The sequence below is a fragment of the Myotis brandtii genome, unplaced genomic scaffold (genome assembly GCF_000412655.1).
Source record: "Myotis brandtii unplaced genomic scaffold, ASM41265v1 scaffold55, whole genome shotgun sequence".
Classification (NCBI taxonomy): Eukaryota; Metazoa; Chordata; class Mammalia; order Chiroptera; family Vespertilionidae; genus Myotis; species Myotis brandtii.
Genome location: NW_005370042.1, coordinates 1,456,504 through 1,474,404, shown reverse-complemented (window position 1 = coordinate 1,474,404; position 17,901 = coordinate 1,456,504). Strand labels below are relative to the sequence as shown.

Genomic DNA, 17,901 nt, shown 5'->3' with positions numbered 1-17,901 from the left:
GTTGGGTGTTTTTTGCTTCTTCGTATTTCAAATCTTTGACTTGATTCTTGGGATCCTCTAGTCTGCTGTTGGATCTCTGTATATTATTCTTTATTTCAGTCAGTGTATGCTTAATTTATGATTGGTCCTTTTTCATATCCTTGAGGGTCTCACTAATTTTCTTGGAGGTTTCTAGAAGATTCTTGAGTAACCTTATAACCATGCTTTTGAACTCTATATCCAGTATTTTGCTTTCATCCATTTCTTTCATTTGTGACTTGTTTCTTTGTCTCCGTATTTTGGCTGCTTCCCTATGTTTGTTTCTATGTACTGGTAGCTGCTAAGTCTCCTTGAGTTGATAGAGTGGCCTTGAGTTCATAGAGTGGCCTGTAGGACATCCCCTGAGGGCTCCGCAGTCTGTGAGAGGGGGCAGGGTGGGCTGAGGGACCCCCACCCCCAGTGCACGAATTTTGTGCACCGGGCCTCTAGTCTGTAATAAGTATACAGAAAAAGCCAAATATAAAACATTTTTTAAATAGAGGTCCCCATAAAATTATTAGAGGCAAATTGTAACAAAAAGAAAGCTAAAAGTTTAATTTAAATATAAAACAAAATATACTTTAAGGCAAAAAGAATGGGACAGAGAGTGATATTCCTTTTTTTAAAAAAATATATTTTATTGATTTTTTACAGAGAGGAAGGGAGAGGGATAGAGAGTTAGAAACATCGATGAGAGAGAAACATTGATCAGCTGCCTCCTGTATACCCCCCACTGGGGATGTGCCTGCAACCAAGGTACACACCCTTGACTAGAATTGAACCCGGGACCCTTGAGTCCACAGGCCGACCCTCTATCCACTGAGCCAAACCAGTCAGAGAGTGATATTTCTTTATAATTTTTAAATTATTTATTGATTTGGGAGAGAGATAAGTAGACAGATAGAGAAAGAGATTTGTTGTTCCACTTATTTATGCATTCATGGGTTAATTCTTGTATGTGCTTTGACCTGGGACAAACTACAACCTTGGCATATCAGAACAATGCTCTACCTGGTCAGAGCAATATTTCATATTGATCACCAATAAAACCCAACAAGTATAATGACTATGTGCACCAAACAAAAAGCATTGGAATAGATAAACCAAACATATTGTAATTACAAGAAAAAATTGACCAAAACTGAGTTAGAAAAGAGCCTTCTCTCAGAAATCTGTTGCAATAACTTACATGTTTCACTCCGAAACCATTAACCTATTTGAGTTCTTTTGCCAATTCCATTTAATTATCTTCATAGTAACATTCCTTGGCCACTCTTTCCCTGCACTCTTTCCAAATGTCTTATCACAACTCACATTTTAGGGCCTGTTTTTGGGTGCCTTCCAAGTTGCATAGTCAAAAGAACTCTTAGCTTTGTGATTTCTGAATGGAGCTGATAAGGTTATTTGTTAAAATGCTAATGGCAGGGTATGTAGATATTTTTTGTCTGAAGGCAACACTCTTTTCTCTCACCAATATGCCAGCTAATCCTCGAGTGGGACTCTAGGATTTCATGGGGCTCATAGTTCCTTGTAACCTTACTGGTCATCTCATAACCATTTCAGACCAAGACAGGCAGCTCAGCATCCTGGGTATGGGACAGCCACTCACTGTTTACCTTCAAGCAAGCCATGTAACTTCTTCAGGTCTCCATGAACTTGCCTTTGAAACAAGGAAGCAAAGCTAGAATAAACAGCCGTTAAAGTTCTTTCTTCCTCTAAAATTTTATTTCTTTACTAGAGGCCTGGTGCACGAATTCGTGCATGGGTGGTGTCCGGCTGGCCCACCCTGATCCAGGCCAATCAGGCTGGGCCGGCCGGGGGGAGGGGCTGTGGGCGGTTGGCTAGCCAGTCCTGCCCCCTGGTTGAACTCCCGGTTGAACTCCTGGTTGAGGGGACAATTTGCATATCAGCCTTTTATTATATAAGATTGCATGATTTCTATTCATATTTTTATGCCCATTCTTTTTTTTAAATATATTTTTATTGATTTTTTTTACAGAGAGGAAGGGTGAGGGATAGAGAGTTAGAAACATCGATGAGAGAGAAATATCCATCAGCTGCCTCCTGCGCACCCCCTACTGGGGATGTGCCCGCAACCAAGGTACATGTCCTTGACCGGAATTGAACCTGGGACCCTTCAGTCCGCAGGCGGATGCTCTATCCACTGAGCCAAACCGGTTAGGACCCATTCTTTGTTTTTTTAATGAGTGTCTGTGGTCTATTTTATGGAATGTGAAAATGGACTTTCACCCTCTGACACTTGCCTGTCTTGGGAAGAAAAGAATAACATTGAAAATGTTTGAGGGGTGGCGCTTGTGCAGGTGAAGGAGGGGCACCTGCACCCCTGAGTCTCTCCACTCCTTCTGGTTGTCTCTTGTCTGTAGGTGCCAACAATGCCCAGTCCCCGGTTGGTGCCGAGCGAATGTCTCTGGAGTAAGTGACTGGGCTCTCTCATTATAAACGTGGCTTCTTCCTTGTTTAGCTGCGTTGCAGGCACTAAAGAGAAAGAAGAGGTTGGAGAAGCAGCTCTCACAGATCGACGGCACCCTGTCCACTGTCGAGTTCCAGCGAGAGGCCCTGGAGAACGCGCACACCAACACCGAGGTGCTGAGGAGCATGGGCCTGGCGGCCAAGGCCATGAGAGCGGCCCATGAGAACATGTGAGTGCCCCTCCCTCCGCGTCCTAAGTGCCCCCAGTGTCGGGAGAGCCAGATGATGAGTTTGGCAGGAATGGCCTGTCCTGTTGAGGCTCTTTGACATGTCAGAATGGAATGGTCCTTCAGAGAAAGACTAGAAGTTCCCGTGGTAGAAAACAAAACAAAACAAAACAAAACTCCATGACAACACGAAGGACCTTCATTCTGTCCATTGCATTTCCCAGTCGCCTCACTATTGTCTGACACTCTGCCTGTAACTCTTCATCAGATAAATCACAGAGGCTTACACGTCAGCATCTTGAGCTGTTGGATACAGGACAGTGGTTGTCACCTGGTGGCATTCCAGATCTCCGGGAAAGCGGCTGACGAGAACGCAGGTGCCCAGGCTCCTGGAAGCGGGCAGCCGGGCCTGCTGTTCTGAGCAGGTTCACGCAGTGACTGACACTAACTGACATATGAGAGTCATAGCTATGGGCCTGGGTTTGGGGCTCAGACTTTCGGAGTGAGGGTCCCAGTTCTCCTGCTGACTGTCCCGGGGCAAGTTACTTCGCCTCCCCTGTATTCCGCTTCCTCGCCTGTAAGTTGGGGACAATACTACTGCTTATGGTTATTGTGAGAGTCAATAAGATACCAGATGTCATGCACTTAGTCCCTGGTACAAAGGAAGCCATCAGTAATCAACGTTCAGTGTGGTGGTGGGGCCAGCGACAGTTTGCTGTACGTCACACTGGGAAGTCAGTGCCAGGGACCTGACCCTTTTCTGAGAGGAGATGTGACCGTGAGGTCTGAGCCACCACATGTGAGAGCAGGGAGCACCGGGCGATGCAGCCGTGCCCACGGGGCCATCGATTTGACGGCTTCAGCAAGGCCATCCCACTCGCTGCCGGTCTGAACCTGCGGCTGCTGCTAACCGGTGCCAACGTGCACCACACGCAGGGGGCTCGGCAGCCTCACCCTCTGTGCTCGACCCTGCACCGCACCTCCCACACTCCCTTTAAGACATAAAGTCCTTACATATTTGTTACAAAAAGAATTGGGAATGAGGGGCGGTAGCAGAACGGTAAGTGTTCTTTTTACTTACTACATGGAAATATGTCAGAATACTCAGCATTTTCCACGAGGGGAGTCTGAGAAACTGTCAAAAGGTTTATCCCCCTGGGAATCAAATCCCAGTGAGGAGCCCACGTTCCTGGTATCCAGTCAGTTCAGCCTCGCTTCAGAGCTGGAGGGGCGACTCGGAGACAGGTCCTAGAGGCGCAGTCGGAGCCTGGCACCGGGCCCTGGCCGCTCAGGTCGGTGGTTGGGGCCAGGGGCTCAGGGGGGGCCGTGGCGCTGCACCCTGGGCTGCAGGGGGCGTTCTGCTGAGGGCTTCCCAGCCTGCGCTGCCCTCCCTGTGACTCCCAGGGCAGCCAGGCCTGTGCTGCCCTCTGGGGTCAGGATGGCAGAGCTGCCAGGCGTCTGGCAAACGGCCTCTTGTCTCAGAGCTCGGCCTGAGGGCTGCTAGGAGGTGGGGCTGCTGAGAGCTGCCGGGTCTCAGTCATGTGGGCCTGGGGTCCCCGCACCATTTCCTGCAGAGTTGATACAGAGCAGCATATATTTAAAGTTTACATATGCCCTACCAGACAAAATTTCAACATGGGTCTACAAATATTGTAAATTATAAGATAATTTGTTCATTTGTGACTCCCAAGGGTGATGGCTGTTCATTTAATATTTAAAATATCTGTGCTTATACCGGGTTAGTTTTTTGAAATGCAAATCATTTTTAAAGTTGATACATAATATCATTTTTGTTGTCCTATAGGAATAACTAGGATTTTATATTAACTTGACTCATTTTTTTTTTTACATATGGGAGTATATCTAACTAAATGCATAGTTTTAAAGTGAGATTCTAAAATATTTCCACAAAATATACTTTCCTAGGGATTTGAACAAAATAGATGATTTGATGCAAGAAATCACAGAGCAGCAGGATGTCGCCCAAGAAATCTCCGAGGCATTTTCTCAGCACACTGGATTCGGCGAGGACTTCGATGAGGTGGGCAGCGCGTGGAGGATGGAGCGCGTGGCTGCTGGGCAGGGCAGCTCCCACCGTCCACAGCAGACGGGGCGCCTTAAATACTTCCTTAAGTCTCATCGAAGAATAAGTGGTACTTGATAGAAACCTACTTAAGAGGGAAATGAAGTGTTGGTAGCTCTGATTTAAAGGAAAGATTAATAGAGTTTGGCAGACGGCCCCCATTAAGTTTCTAGCTGTTAAGGAAGAACAGCCTGTGATTATGTGAAGTTAGAGACTCAGTGGCGGTGCTTCAATAGCCCATTAGGGGAGGAATGGCGCTTGCACATCTGGGCGGAACAGAGCAGACGCCGTTCTGTGAGGCAGACAGCGCGCGGTGTGGCTGGGACATGGGAGGTGAGCTCGCCTCCCTTCGCTCCTCGGGCTGTGAAACGCATGAACGTGAACGGGCATTAAGAGCACACGTTCCATTTGGACTCATCAGCGAAGTGAGACTGACTCCCAGGAGGAAGGGGCTGTGCTGGGAACGCCCCTGGTTCTGTTCCAGCATGCACACCAGCTCAGATCTGGAACCGTCTCCCATTCTCAGAGTAGCACAGCAAGGACCCTACTTCCTACATCTCCCTGGTTTAAAAACGAAGCACATGGTAAGAGGTGTGGTTCCACGGGACCGAGAGAAACGTTGGGGAAACTTGGCTTTCAGGCCAGATCCTTCCCACGGCCTGAGCTGGTGTGACCCGGCACCGAGGGTGGTTTTGCCTGTTTAAGGATGGCAGGAAGCCAGCACCACCAGAACAGCAGGGCTGAGAGGCTGCCGCAGAGACCACGGCGGCCCGCGGAGCCTCGCCTCGGCTGTGTGGCTCTTGGAGAGAGTGTGCCCGCCCTGGGGAGACGAACAGGCCTCCTCAGGCTGGGGCTCATGACGCTGGGGCTCTTACATTTGTTACTACACCTTTCATCCATGAAGGGACACGTGGCGGCACCTGCCGTCTGGGAATGAGGGAGGAGGTGATGATTCTGTCATCCCATTTGCTAAGGAAAATGTCAATTTCTTGGTGGTGCCGTAGCTACCTGCCGAGCGCGGTAGGCGATTCTGGGCACGGACTCCGGGTGGCATAATGTGTTCTGCTGTGACCGCATTTGCTATATTTGCTCCTGATTGCTTTGTGAGCAGAAATGGGACGTGAGCGTGTTCATTCCGAAGGCACTCTATTCACACTGCCTGTGGAGAGCCACAAACCACCCGCTCCACTGACCACCCCACCCCACACTTTCCTGCTTCGTTTCCTCTCCACGAGGACATTCCACAGCGGTCAGCTTGCTTCCTGTCTGATACACATCGTCATTACCAAGTGTTGTGGTTGCCTTAAGTATCTCCTCTGTGGCCCCTGGTATTATCCCTTGCACTTCAATGCAGGATAATTATTTGTTTATGTGCCTTTCTCCCACATTTAATAATAAGCTCCTTCAAGGTCGGAACTCTTGGTTGAACTTTGCATCCCCAGCTATGAGTTCAATATCCAGCCAGGAGTAGCTCGCAATCAGTTTGTTCAATGATGAACGAATGAGGAAATGAAGACTTTCTTTGGTTGGATATGAGAGTGTCTTAGGTCATTTCTAATGGGGACAAGCTCAGAATTCTAACGGGGACAAATTAATTTAGTCTCTCAGCCTCTCAGGGGCTGGGTCTGCCTGAGGTCCCGGGAGCCAGGTGACCTGGCCAATCACAAGTCACCTCCTAGCTGACGTAGGTGACTTACACTCACAGTCTCCCAACGGTCTTGCGAATTGAAGGTTCTTGGGACAGAGAGTGGCTTAGGATCGAACTGGCCGCTCTGAGACTATTGCTAAGAGAAAGAAATACGGGGCACCTACCTTGGGATGATGTTTCCTTAACTCAAACACCTATCGGCTTTAGTAATTTAACAAAGGAATCATAATACCCTTGATTCTTTTTACCTTCTGCACGTTCTGCTTTTGCTATACCTGTTGCTTATTTGTAATAACATTAACCCAAATGAAAGGTTTCACAAATTCTTAATTTTTCACAGTAGAAAGGAAAAGCTGCATTGGAAATGGGCAGGCAAGGTGTAAACTCCCTGGGAACAGTGGAGGCTTTATATTCCGGCTGCACAAATTACTTGCATAACAGTTTGCTGAAGTATTGTAAGATTAGCTACGACAAATTTGCACAAGCCAAAATATTCATTTTTTAATCATTGCTCAGTGTTGCAAAAGAGACTTAGTCTTCAAATAAATATTCCGTTTCACTGGGCTCTCACATATCAATTGGGTAGCAGATGTTCTTGTTATTGTGTTTGAGGAAACCCACTGCTTGAAACGCAAACTCCATAATTCTTTCTTCCCCCTGTGCTCAGGATGAGCTGATGGCGGAACTGGAAGAACTGGAGCAGGAAGAATTAAATAAGAAGATGACAAATATCCGGCTTCCGAATGTGCCTTCCACCTCCCTCCCAGCTCAGCCAGACAGAACGCCCGGCTCCTTGGGCCCGGCCACGAGGCCCCGAGCAGGTGTGTCCCCACCTCCACGACCTAAAATAGGAGCCTGACCCATACCCCCGTCAGCGCTTACCTTTATTCCCTAAGTATACTCCTTGTATACATAACTCACACCTGTTTTCTATGCCAACGTGTGAATGTCACCGATTACTAACTTGCATCTGCTTTCTGTCCCAGCACCTTCCCGGCGGGCAGGCGGAGAGGACGAGGACCTCCAGCACCTGGCAGCGTGGGCCTCCTAACTGGGAGGGAGCTGTTTTGACGCCTAAATCAACGAGCTGTACATAAGACATAAAAAATATTTTTGCCAAGTTCAGAAGTGAGCAGAGGCCCTGTTTTATATTTATGGATGATGGCTGTCTGTCAGCCTCACGCGTAAAAGTAAAAGAAGGGAGTGGGGTCAGAGGGGGCTGCCCAGGGCACCGAGGAAGACCTTGCACGAGGGGGGCCCCTGCCTGCTCCCCACTGAACCCCAGGCCTGGGACACACCAGTGCTCGCTCTGTATCTGTGGACAGGAAACGGAAGTCTGTTCTCATATCAAACACAGAACCGTTTAAAAGCCCCTGAGGAGCGAGGTGGCTGGCGGAGCTGGGGAAGTGACTTCTGTTCTGTGGGCCCATGTCGTGGGCTGTGGTGCCATGGAAGGGGCAAAGGCGCCCCGGAGAGGCTGCACGTGGGGACGACCTGGCGAGTCTACCACACAGTTTCACTGGAGTTCGGCCGTTTGAAATCTTAAAGGATCGTTAATTGACATTTATTCCGCCAATGAAGCTGGGGAGGGGCCACGGATGCAGATCCCGAATGTCTAAAAGCGCGAATAGCTCCCACTGCCCACTGACTCTCTCGCTGTGACTCAGGCACCCAGGTAGCTGCTGATTCCCCACAGCGATGCCGCGGAGCGTGCAAGTGTTCACGCTCGTCTGCCCTGTGCTCTGCACATTAATTTACACTGCAGCCTTTTCTTGTAAATACATTAAAAATATAGGCATTTTAAAGTGTATCTTGAATGACATTTTGGCCTTTGTTATTATTATTACTAGAGGCCTAGTGCATGAAATTTGTGCACTGGGTGGGGGGAGTCCCTCAGCCTGGCCTGCACCCTCTCGCAGTCGGGGACCCCCCAGGGGATGTCTGCCTGCCGGCTTAGGCCAGCCATCAGACATCCCTCTCGCAGTCTGGGACCCCTTGCTCCTTACTGCCCATCTGCTTTTGCTGCTCCTTACTGCTCAGGTCACTGCTCCTTAGTGCTGCTGTGGAGGCAGGAGAAGCTCCCACCACTGCTGCTGAGCTCACCAGCTGTGGCTTCTGGCTGAGCAGTGCTCCCCCTGTGGGAGTGCACTGACCACCAGGGGCAGCTTCTGCGTTGAGTGTCTGCCCCCTGGTGGTCAGTGTGCATCATAGCGACTGGTCGTTCTGGTCCTTCCACCGTAACAGTCGCTTAGGCTTTTATTATGTAGATTTTTAACCCTCACTCAAGGATATTTTTCCATTGATTTTTAGAGAGAGTGGAAGAGAGAGGGAAAGACAGAGAGAAATATTGATGTGAGAGAAACACATTGATTGGTTGCCTCCTGCCCAAGCCCCGACCAGGTCCCAGGCCGGGGAGGAGCCCGCTACCGCTGTACGTGCCCTTGACTGGAATCGAACCTGGGACCCTTCGGTCTGCAAGCCGGCACTCTATCCACATAACCAAACCGGCCAGGGCTGGCCGTAATTATTTTTAAATAAAAATATGTTGCAAAATTATGTATTGCTCAGACTATGTCCCGGACCATAAAATGACAATGTCATTATATAGGGTGTTCCCAGCATGTGCTTAGCAGCACAGTGAAATGGAGAGAGCTGGGCCTGCAGGTGGGGTCCTGATTCCAGCGCCTGCCCTGCCACTCGCACCTTCGAGGACCGGGCCTCTGTCTTTGTTGGGAAACCTAAGGCCTGCACGCGATGATCTCTGAGGTTCAGTCCTGCCACAGGCCGTCTGCATATGCAGTTCTTCATGGCAGTCTTCTCACTCGACAGCACAGGTACCAAACCTGACCTGAAATGCCCATTAATGGGGACATTTTTCTTGATGGCACAGACTAAATCAGGTCTCCCTGCTACAGTGTCCACGGCACTTTGCTTTCTTGCCTATCGCCTGTCAGGGTTCCCGTTGTATCTTTACTTGAACTATTACGCAGTTATCGCTCTTCCTCCCCGAGGTCTGGTGACCACGAGGCCGAGCTGCCTCTCTCAGCTCAATGGGGCCTCCCCAGCAGAGCTCCTCGCAGGCAGGAGGCATCGGTAAGCATTTAGTGAAGGAACAGAGAGCAGGTTTTTACACCTTCTGGGCCATCACAGGAACTTGAGTGACCTTCTACCTTCAAAACTGGACAAAGCACAGGAAACAGCAGTTTCCAGACATTGGACAACAGGCATCGCTAGACTGATTCCTGAGAGAGAAACTGGTGAGGGGTCCTCAGTGCCGCAGGTGCCTTAAAGGGAGGGGAGCCCGAGAGCTTGGAGGTCTGAGGGAGGGAGGAAAGGAGGAAGAGAGAGAGAGAGAGAGAGAGAGCGAGCACACTCTGGCGACCAGATGGGCAGAGGGTCCCTGCGAGTGGGGCTGGGCACTGACCTGCGTCCATGGAGTAAGAAGTGACTGAGGCGCACAGGAACCACTGGAAGAAGTAGCAGGTCCCTCCCAGAGCTCACACAGCCTGGGGACAGTTTGCGTTCCCACAGCCTCGGTGGAGAGACCCCCTAATCCGGGGGCATCAGGCTGAGCCCTCAGGAGGGCGTGGCTCACTAGTGAGGTCCAATTGTGCCCAGGCCAAAGGCTGCTCTGGGCCCACCCTGAACGACTAAAAGCAAATGTCAAAAGAATGAAATGATTCCAAGTCCCCTAACGCATCCCAGGACAAACCCCCCGAGACTTAAAGGAATATATAAAAGCTGGCAAGTAACAAGAACAAAACAACTAAAATAAAACCCTGGCACCCAAATCTCTGAGTTTCAGAGACAGAATAAAAAGAACATGGGCTGTCTCATTAACACTCCCATAATGCTTCACGTTGAAATATTATTTTAGATGTATTGGGTTACATAAACTATTCAAATTTATCTCAGCTGTTTCTTTTGCCCTTTTAGACTGTGGCTATTTGGAAATGAAGCATTGCATGTATGGCTCACATTATATTTCTGTTGGTTAGCCTTGGGCAAGAAGATAGAGTCCTCATTATCGATGAGTGCACAGATAATTTGAAGTACTAAAATGACAAATTGTTAAAAATAAAGAAAATTTTTCAAAAGGTGACATCTTATTTTGAAAAGAAAAATGTTTTGAAATAAAATCATAATATTGCATTTCTGTTGGCAGTAAAGAGAGTGAAACACAAGAGAGAAAAGGTGTAAAAGTAAATCATCCTTAGATGGAAGAGTATGAAAAATAATAAAGGTGTTAATCTGACACCTAAAGGTGTTCCAGCAAGGCAGCCCTAGCACAGAAGGGCTCTTGTACATTCTGGGAGGTTTGCTATCGATTGGTCTCAGTGCATCACAAGGTACCTCAGGGCAATGCTGAGTAGGTACTCTGTTGTATTTTGTATTTTTAAATAAATGTCTTCCAATATATCAGTTGGGTTCTTCTATTCTTTTTGGCTGTATGATACACATTCCGGATAACTTGAGCGACAGACTTGGATTTCTTGGAAGTTACTTGGAAATGCATAAAATGCAAATCAGACCAGAGGCTCTGGAGCTCATGGGAGCCAGATCCCAGGACTCCACCCTCTGAGAGCCAGCCAACTGTCGGGAAAAGTGAGCAAGATGTTATTCTGCTCCAGAGTCTAGGTCTAGAGCCAGAATATTTGATTGGCCAAGCTTGGCTCTGGAGTCAGCCATCTGGACGCTCATGAATGAGAAGCAGGGAGGCAGGTTTGCTAAAGCATAATCCAGGCATCCGGCCTGAAGAAGTGGGGGTGGATGCTGGCCACCTCACACCTGACAACTCCACCCCAAACAATAGGTGTCCACTCCACACTGAGAATAATGAAGGCAGAACTGCAGCTTTTTCTCATTCTTGGCAAACAGAGTCTGAGCACTGGTTTACTTAGTAGAAATTGGAGTAGCAAATCCTTTATACAACACAACGGTAGGTGTCTTGTGAAAACAAACTGGATAATGTATCTAAGTTAGCAATCCAAACAAGAAGAAGAAGACAAAAAAAGGAAAAACCCAGAGAAGCTGAGACTAATGAAGATATCTCGGTGCCCTTACAGGACGGCCCTAGGGAACAACTTTATGAAATCTTAGTCGATTTCAATTTCATCTTCCCACATCCTTCCTCTGTTCCCTTAATTTAAGATAGATATTAACATTTGTGCTGGAGGAAGCATTTCTTAAAAGAGCTAAAAGTCCTCTTCGGACTTCAAATTCACTTTGCATAATTTGTTTTCTGGCTTACAGGAAGTTTTACTGCACTACGTAAAAGACATGTGGGCTGTTTTTCAGAAGAAAATGACTTATATACATTAAGGGAGTACAGATAAGGCAGAGCAGTGAAGTTATTTAGAAGAGAGATGTCTAAACACTCAGCAGTAGGCAACACCTCTGATGATGAATGTTTCTTCTGGAAATGCCTCGTATTCACAGGGCTATCGAGGTTATATACACACTGTTCTTTAGGGTATCAGGAGGCTTCCTGTCAGCAGGAAAAACATTCCAATCCAGACCTCTCTGAAAAGGTGGCATGTATGTGGTTGATTGTTTTTACATATGAATATATCTATAATCACATCAAGTGTGTGTATACTTATGTACAAGTTATACATACTCTTGATATTAATACCTGTCATGTACTCTTTGGAAAATTTGCTACTCATTGCCCTCCATGACATCCCTGTATTTCCATAATCCCAACTCTTTTTTTCTTTTTAGATGACTCAGTCTTCTTCCTTCCTCACAAATGTCAATCTTTTCTTTTTTAATCTTTATTGTGAAAGTATTACATATGTCCCCCTTTTCCCCCAATGACCTCTTCTAGCCTGCCCTGCTCCCCTCCACCCAGGCCTTTACCACCCTATGTCTGTGTCCATGGGTTATGCATATCCTTCCCTCTGAGATTCCACAGTCTGTTCCATGCTACAAATGTGATTCTTTTCCACATTCTCCATAATTTAGTTATTTGCTGTCTCATCCATCTACATTCTTCATAGACCTTATTTTATTTTATTATTTTTTAAAATTCTTTATTAGTTAAGGTATTACAAATGTGTCCTTATCCCCCCCCACTAACCCCCCCACTCATGTTCATAGACCTTATTTTAAATTACAGCTTTAACTATCACTTTTATGGGAATGAAGTTCATATATAAATGTATTCATTCGGTCAACCAATATCTACTAAATATTATTTTCTGAGCTCTGAGCTAGTGTGGGGATTGAAGTTTAATAAAAAATGGTATATTTCTATTCATGGTCTCTATCCCAGGCTCCAGTCAACTGGAAGTTAGAGGTTTTCTCTAGTTTTCCTATCATTTCAATAGCAACATGTTTGTCTTAAAGTCCGTTTTGTCTAGTATTGGTATAGTCACTCCTACTGTCTTTTGTTTAAAATTTGCCTGAAGTATCTTTCTCTTTTTTAAAATTTTCAGTTTGACTCTGTGCTTGACTCTAAAGGTAGTCTTTTGTTAACAGCATGTAATTGGTATTGCTTTTTAAAATCCATTCATCAAACTCTTCCTTTTAATTGGCGAGTTTAATCATTAACATTTAATGTAGTTACTGTATCTGTCATTTTGCTTTTTGTTTTCTATATGTTTTATGTCTGTTTTCCCCTCAATTCCTCCATTATGTACTTCCTTAAGGAAGTTAATAAATAAATGTTAAATATGTCCTAGTGTAACATTTTAATTTCCTTGTAGTTTCTTTTAAAATATACTTTTGAGTTACTTTCTTAGTGATTTCCTTGAGAATTACAAATACCACCTTAATTTATAACAAATTAATTCAGATTAATACAAATTTATTTCAACAGTAAACAAAAACTTTGCTCCTACCTGTCTCCATCCCCTTTCATACTGTGTAAGTTACATCTTTACACATATGTGCCCATCAACACAGATTTACAAATATTGCATCATATACTTGTCTTTTAAATAAAATTGGAAAAAAGAGGAATAACAAATAAAAGTACATGAATGCTGCCTTTTCTATTTGCAGATGCAGTTATCTGACTGGTGTTCTCTATTGCTTTGTGTTGGTTCGAATTACTATCTAATGTCCTTTCATTTAAGCTGGAAGGACTCCTGTAAGCATGTCTCTGAGGGCAGATTTACTAGCAATGAACTCCCTCCATTCTGTGTATGTGGCAATGTCTTAATTTTCCCTTCCTTTTTTAAAGAACAATTTTGCCAGATATACAGTTCTTGGTTGAGAGGGTTTCCCCGCCTCCAACACTTTGAATATGTCATTCCACTGCCTGCTGGCCTCCATGTTTTTGATGAGAAATCAGATGTTAATTTTATTGACTATCTTTTTTACATGAGCCTTTTGCTGCTTTCAAGATTCTTCACCTTTGGCTTTTGGCTGCTTGATTATAAGCATGGATCTCTGAGTTTTTCCAACTTGGAGTTCATCAGGCTTCTTGGAGGTGTTCATTCATGTCTCTAACCAACTTTGGGAAGTACTTGGTCATAATTTCTTCAAATATTTTTTCTGTCCCTTTCTCCCTCTCTCTGCTATCCTTTGGGGGGTGGCGGGTGGTCCTTTCACTTATATGTTCGTATGCTTGATGGTATCACACAGGTCTTTTAGGATCTGTTAATTTTTAATTCATGTTTCTTTATGCTCCTCAAACTAAATAATTGTAACTGATCTAGCTTTATGTCCACCAGTTCTTTCCCTGTCTACTCAAATTTACTGTTGAATTCCTCTAGTGAATTTTTCATTCCAGTTATCATATTTTTCAACTTTGGGACTTTCATTTAGGTCCTTTTTAGAATTTCTTTCTCTTTATTTATATTTCCTATATCAATTGAAGGTGTCCTCATGTCACCTTGGAAAGTTTCTTAATCTCGGTGAGGCTGAAACTATTTAGTGATATAATAGGAATACTACCCTTGATCTCACTGGATTGTCATGAGAATTCAATGAGAATATGTACGCAAAGTTAGTGCAGTCCCTGGTACAAAGTTAAGGCTTAATAAATTCTTTCTGCTCTTGTCAATTCTCAAAGCAACAGAGGCACTTTCAGTATCAATTATCACCTTCCGTCATATGCTATCTTTATGCCAATTGAGTGCAGAGGGTGTCGTTCAATATTTGATTTAGTTTTAAAAACATGGCTATGAAGGAGGTATTAACAGAATATTAATTAACAAAGATAGACTCCTAGAGAGCAGGCAGACAGTTCTTGTGGGGGGAGTGTTAGGGTGGAGGGATTGAGCAAAAAAAAAAAAAGAAAGAAAAAAAAAGGAGAAACAACTAATGGACAACAGTGTGGTGATCACAGAGGGGAAGTGGGGAGCGGGCTGGTGGAGATGGAAGAGGGCAAGGGGGGTAAGTGGTGATGGGAAAAATAAAGAAAGAATTTCAATCTTTATTAGTTCTCTCAAAAGGAAACCCCAGTGTACTAATTCATTAATTAATATAAGTAATACATATTAATAGTAAAGTTGAAAGTGGCTCAAAGAGATTAAACAGCTTTGTAAAGCCACACCATTCCTAAAGCAAGGTTGAGAATTTGAATTCAGGCTTCCTTCCATCCAGGACCTACGTCCTTAATCTCTTCCTGCATCTCTGCTAACACCAGCATGTCCTTCACAAGATGACACAGGCCACATCCCGAAGGAAGTAGTTCCAGGCCAGGAGAACCTCAGAAAGGAGCACTGCTCCCCTGCCTGTGGCTGTAGAGGGCAGCAGCAGCCAGACTGTGAAAAGGGTGAGCACTTCATAGTGTGGAATCGACTTACTCCCTGGACTGGTGCTATTTCTAGGTTATTTTAATTGTACGAGGCAAACTTACCTGGGCCTAAAACTGCGGAATGCGTCCTGGGAAACTGGGCCAGATTGATAGGTTTTTCCAGTTTTAGTTATTATTTATTTATTTATCTACACAGTTTTTTTTTTTTTTAAAAAGAATATTTCTCCTTTTTTTTTTTTCCAGAGAAAGAAAGCAAATCTGAGCCAAAAAGATTAGCCAATAACAGTCCCCGTGTGGTAAAGAATGCTCCCCCCAGTCCCTATTTGAAAACTCAGCCCTTTTGTAGCATAGCTCTTAGTCAGATCGAAGAGTTCAAGGTCATATTTACAGCCAAGGTTTACAGAAGATTGAGCGATTTTTATTGCTTTGTTCCCCCCTGTCGATGTCTGTGGGCAGGACCAGTGCACCTGCCACAGCCCAGGCCTCAGGGCGCTGCGGGCTCTGTCACCCAGAGTGGCCCATGCAGGAAGCTGGCTCGTGGCCCCAGCGCCCCCTTAGACCCGGGACACTGTGCTCTCCTGAGCTCCTCCTCTCTCCTAAAACGTTTTGCTCTTTAATGACTTTAAGGTATTTAGTAAAGTAACATCAGACTTGGGTCAGACTTGTGTTTTAAGGAGTAAAAGTATAATTGCTAAAATTTTAAGTTTCTAAAAGTATTGATAGAGAAAATAAAGTCCGAGATCAGAATATGTCCGTGTACTGAATGTTTAAAGTCCCATTTCTTGACTTGACCGGAAAATCATGAACTTCAGAATATAATCAGCCTGAGCCTTCAGGCAACAGACTGATTGTAAGGTTGTCAAGGGTGACAGTGGTGAAGGAGTGATCATGACCACCATCGTCGGAGTTGGTGGTCTAGTGGTCCAGGCCACAGCTGCGGACTTGGGTTCTCTGGTCCACGTGTCCCCGTCATCTCCTACCTGTGTGACTGTCGCCGCCGCGGGCTCCTGGGAGGCTGAGGCTGAGGACCCGTGCGGGAGGCTCCTTAAGGGGTGCTTTGGGCATCGGCCCCATGGGAAGAAAGGGAAGAAAGGAGCACTGAGTAGAAGTTAAGCTCAGTGACCCCATGAGACACTCTGAGGTGACTCTGGTGAGGGTGCTGCCCTGCAAGAGGGCACGGCCCTGGGCGAGGCGCCCCAGGCCATACTCCCGGCAGACGAGGCAGTAAGTCCTTTCCTAGGGGGTTGGAAGGTCCCGTCCAGCTTCCACCACCATGACCTCAGATCATTGTTTCGCTCTGGTGACCCTCATTGTCTTCATTTGTAAAATAAGCATTTAAACATGTCTGTATGGGGGCCACAGGAGGGTTAATCTAACAGTCTTTGGAGTCAGCACATTGCAGCTGCGGAGAGAAGAGGGAGGCTGATGCCTGCCGGGTGAGAGCTGCAGCTGAGGAAGGGGCGTGGGAGGAGCAGGGGCATCTGGGAGGGGTTCTGGCTGCTGTGCCTGTGCTCACAGTGCGGAGCCTGTCCGTTCCCCAGGCAGGGAGCAGCGCTCCTAGTCACTGGGCAGGGCCTCCTCGCTCACACACCCAAGTTCCCCGGAAAGGAAGGGACCTGAGGGCCTGGGGGCTATAAGGGGCCAATGAGGGAAAAGGGGGACATATGTAATACTTTCAACAATAATTTTTTTTTTAAAAAAAAGGAAGATATGGAGGAGAGGGGAAGCATTTTTTTTTCAAAATAGGGTGACACAAAATTATTAAACCTACCACTTCTAGAAAACTAGCTGAAACGAGAAAAGGAGCTAAAGAAGAAGAACACTTTCTGTAAAGGAACACACTAGGGCAGTGATGGCAAACCTATGACACGCATGTCAGAGGTGACACGCGAACTCATTTTTTGGTTGATTTTTCTTTGTTAAATGGCATTTAAATATATAAAATAAATATCAAAAATATGTCTTTGTTTTACTATGGTTGCAAATATCAAAAAATTTCTATATGTGACACGGCACCAGAGTTAAGTTAGGGTTTTTCAAAATGCTGATACGCTGAGCTCAAAAGGTTCGCCATCACTGCCCTAGGGAGCAGTTCAGGTGGAATCACTCAGGTCACTTATAACCGACTCCCTTCCGCGCTGGACCTGGCTTCCTCGTGGAACAGGGCAGCAATAGGAACAAGTCCGTTGAAAAGTTGGTTACCACTCAGACATAGCTGATAACCACATTGAGCCTTTCAGACGTAACAGGGGTCAGGCGAGGGTCAATTCCATGTTCCTACCTTAGGAAGGTGAAGGGAGCCCGTCACAAATACAGTAAATGAACTGTACGCCTGCCCAGGCCACCCGAGCGCAACCTGATGAGCCAGGGCACCTCCTTAGAGGAGAGAGGACCGCTCTCTGGGGTGTGTCTTCCTGACAACAGCCCGGCTTCAGGGTGTGGTTTTGCTGACCCCGCCCCCCCCACCCCCCACCGTGGCTTCCCTTCGAGTGTCACCAGGTACTGGCACTCCCACGGCCACTAGGGCGCGCTCTAAGCTCACCGTAAATGCCAGTGCCCGCCCCCTAAAATCTGCCAGAGCAGCGTGGATTCTATTAATTGAAATTTTTAAATGGAAAGTTGTTCTTTAGAAACCAGACAGCAAGGCAGGCCGCGCGGTTTAACGGCGCCCGAAAGGCAGGCGCGTTCGGAATCCGTGCTTTTGCTGGGTCAGTCTGGTGCCTCCCGGGAACGAGGCGCGGCTGCCCGGACAGTCCCGGGCTGCTGTGCCCCCGGGGCCCTGCCT

At 46.3% G+C, this 17,901-nt stretch overlaps 1 protein-coding gene across 1 annotated transcript; it reads left to right on the top strand.

The window, feature by feature from the left end:
• Positions 1-2,493: 2,493 nt before the first annotated feature.
• CHMP4C (charged multivesicular body protein 4C) lies at positions 2,494-8,223 on the top strand (the record flags this gene model as incomplete). Its single annotated transcript, XM_014549358.1, has 4 exons — positions 2,494-2,678; positions 4,602-4,716; positions 7,074-7,227; positions 7,393-8,223. Coding segments are annotated over 4 exons (519 nt in total), but the record flags the coding sequence as incomplete, so codon positions are not given.
• Between the last annotated feature and the right edge of the window lie 9,678 nt (positions 8,224-17,901).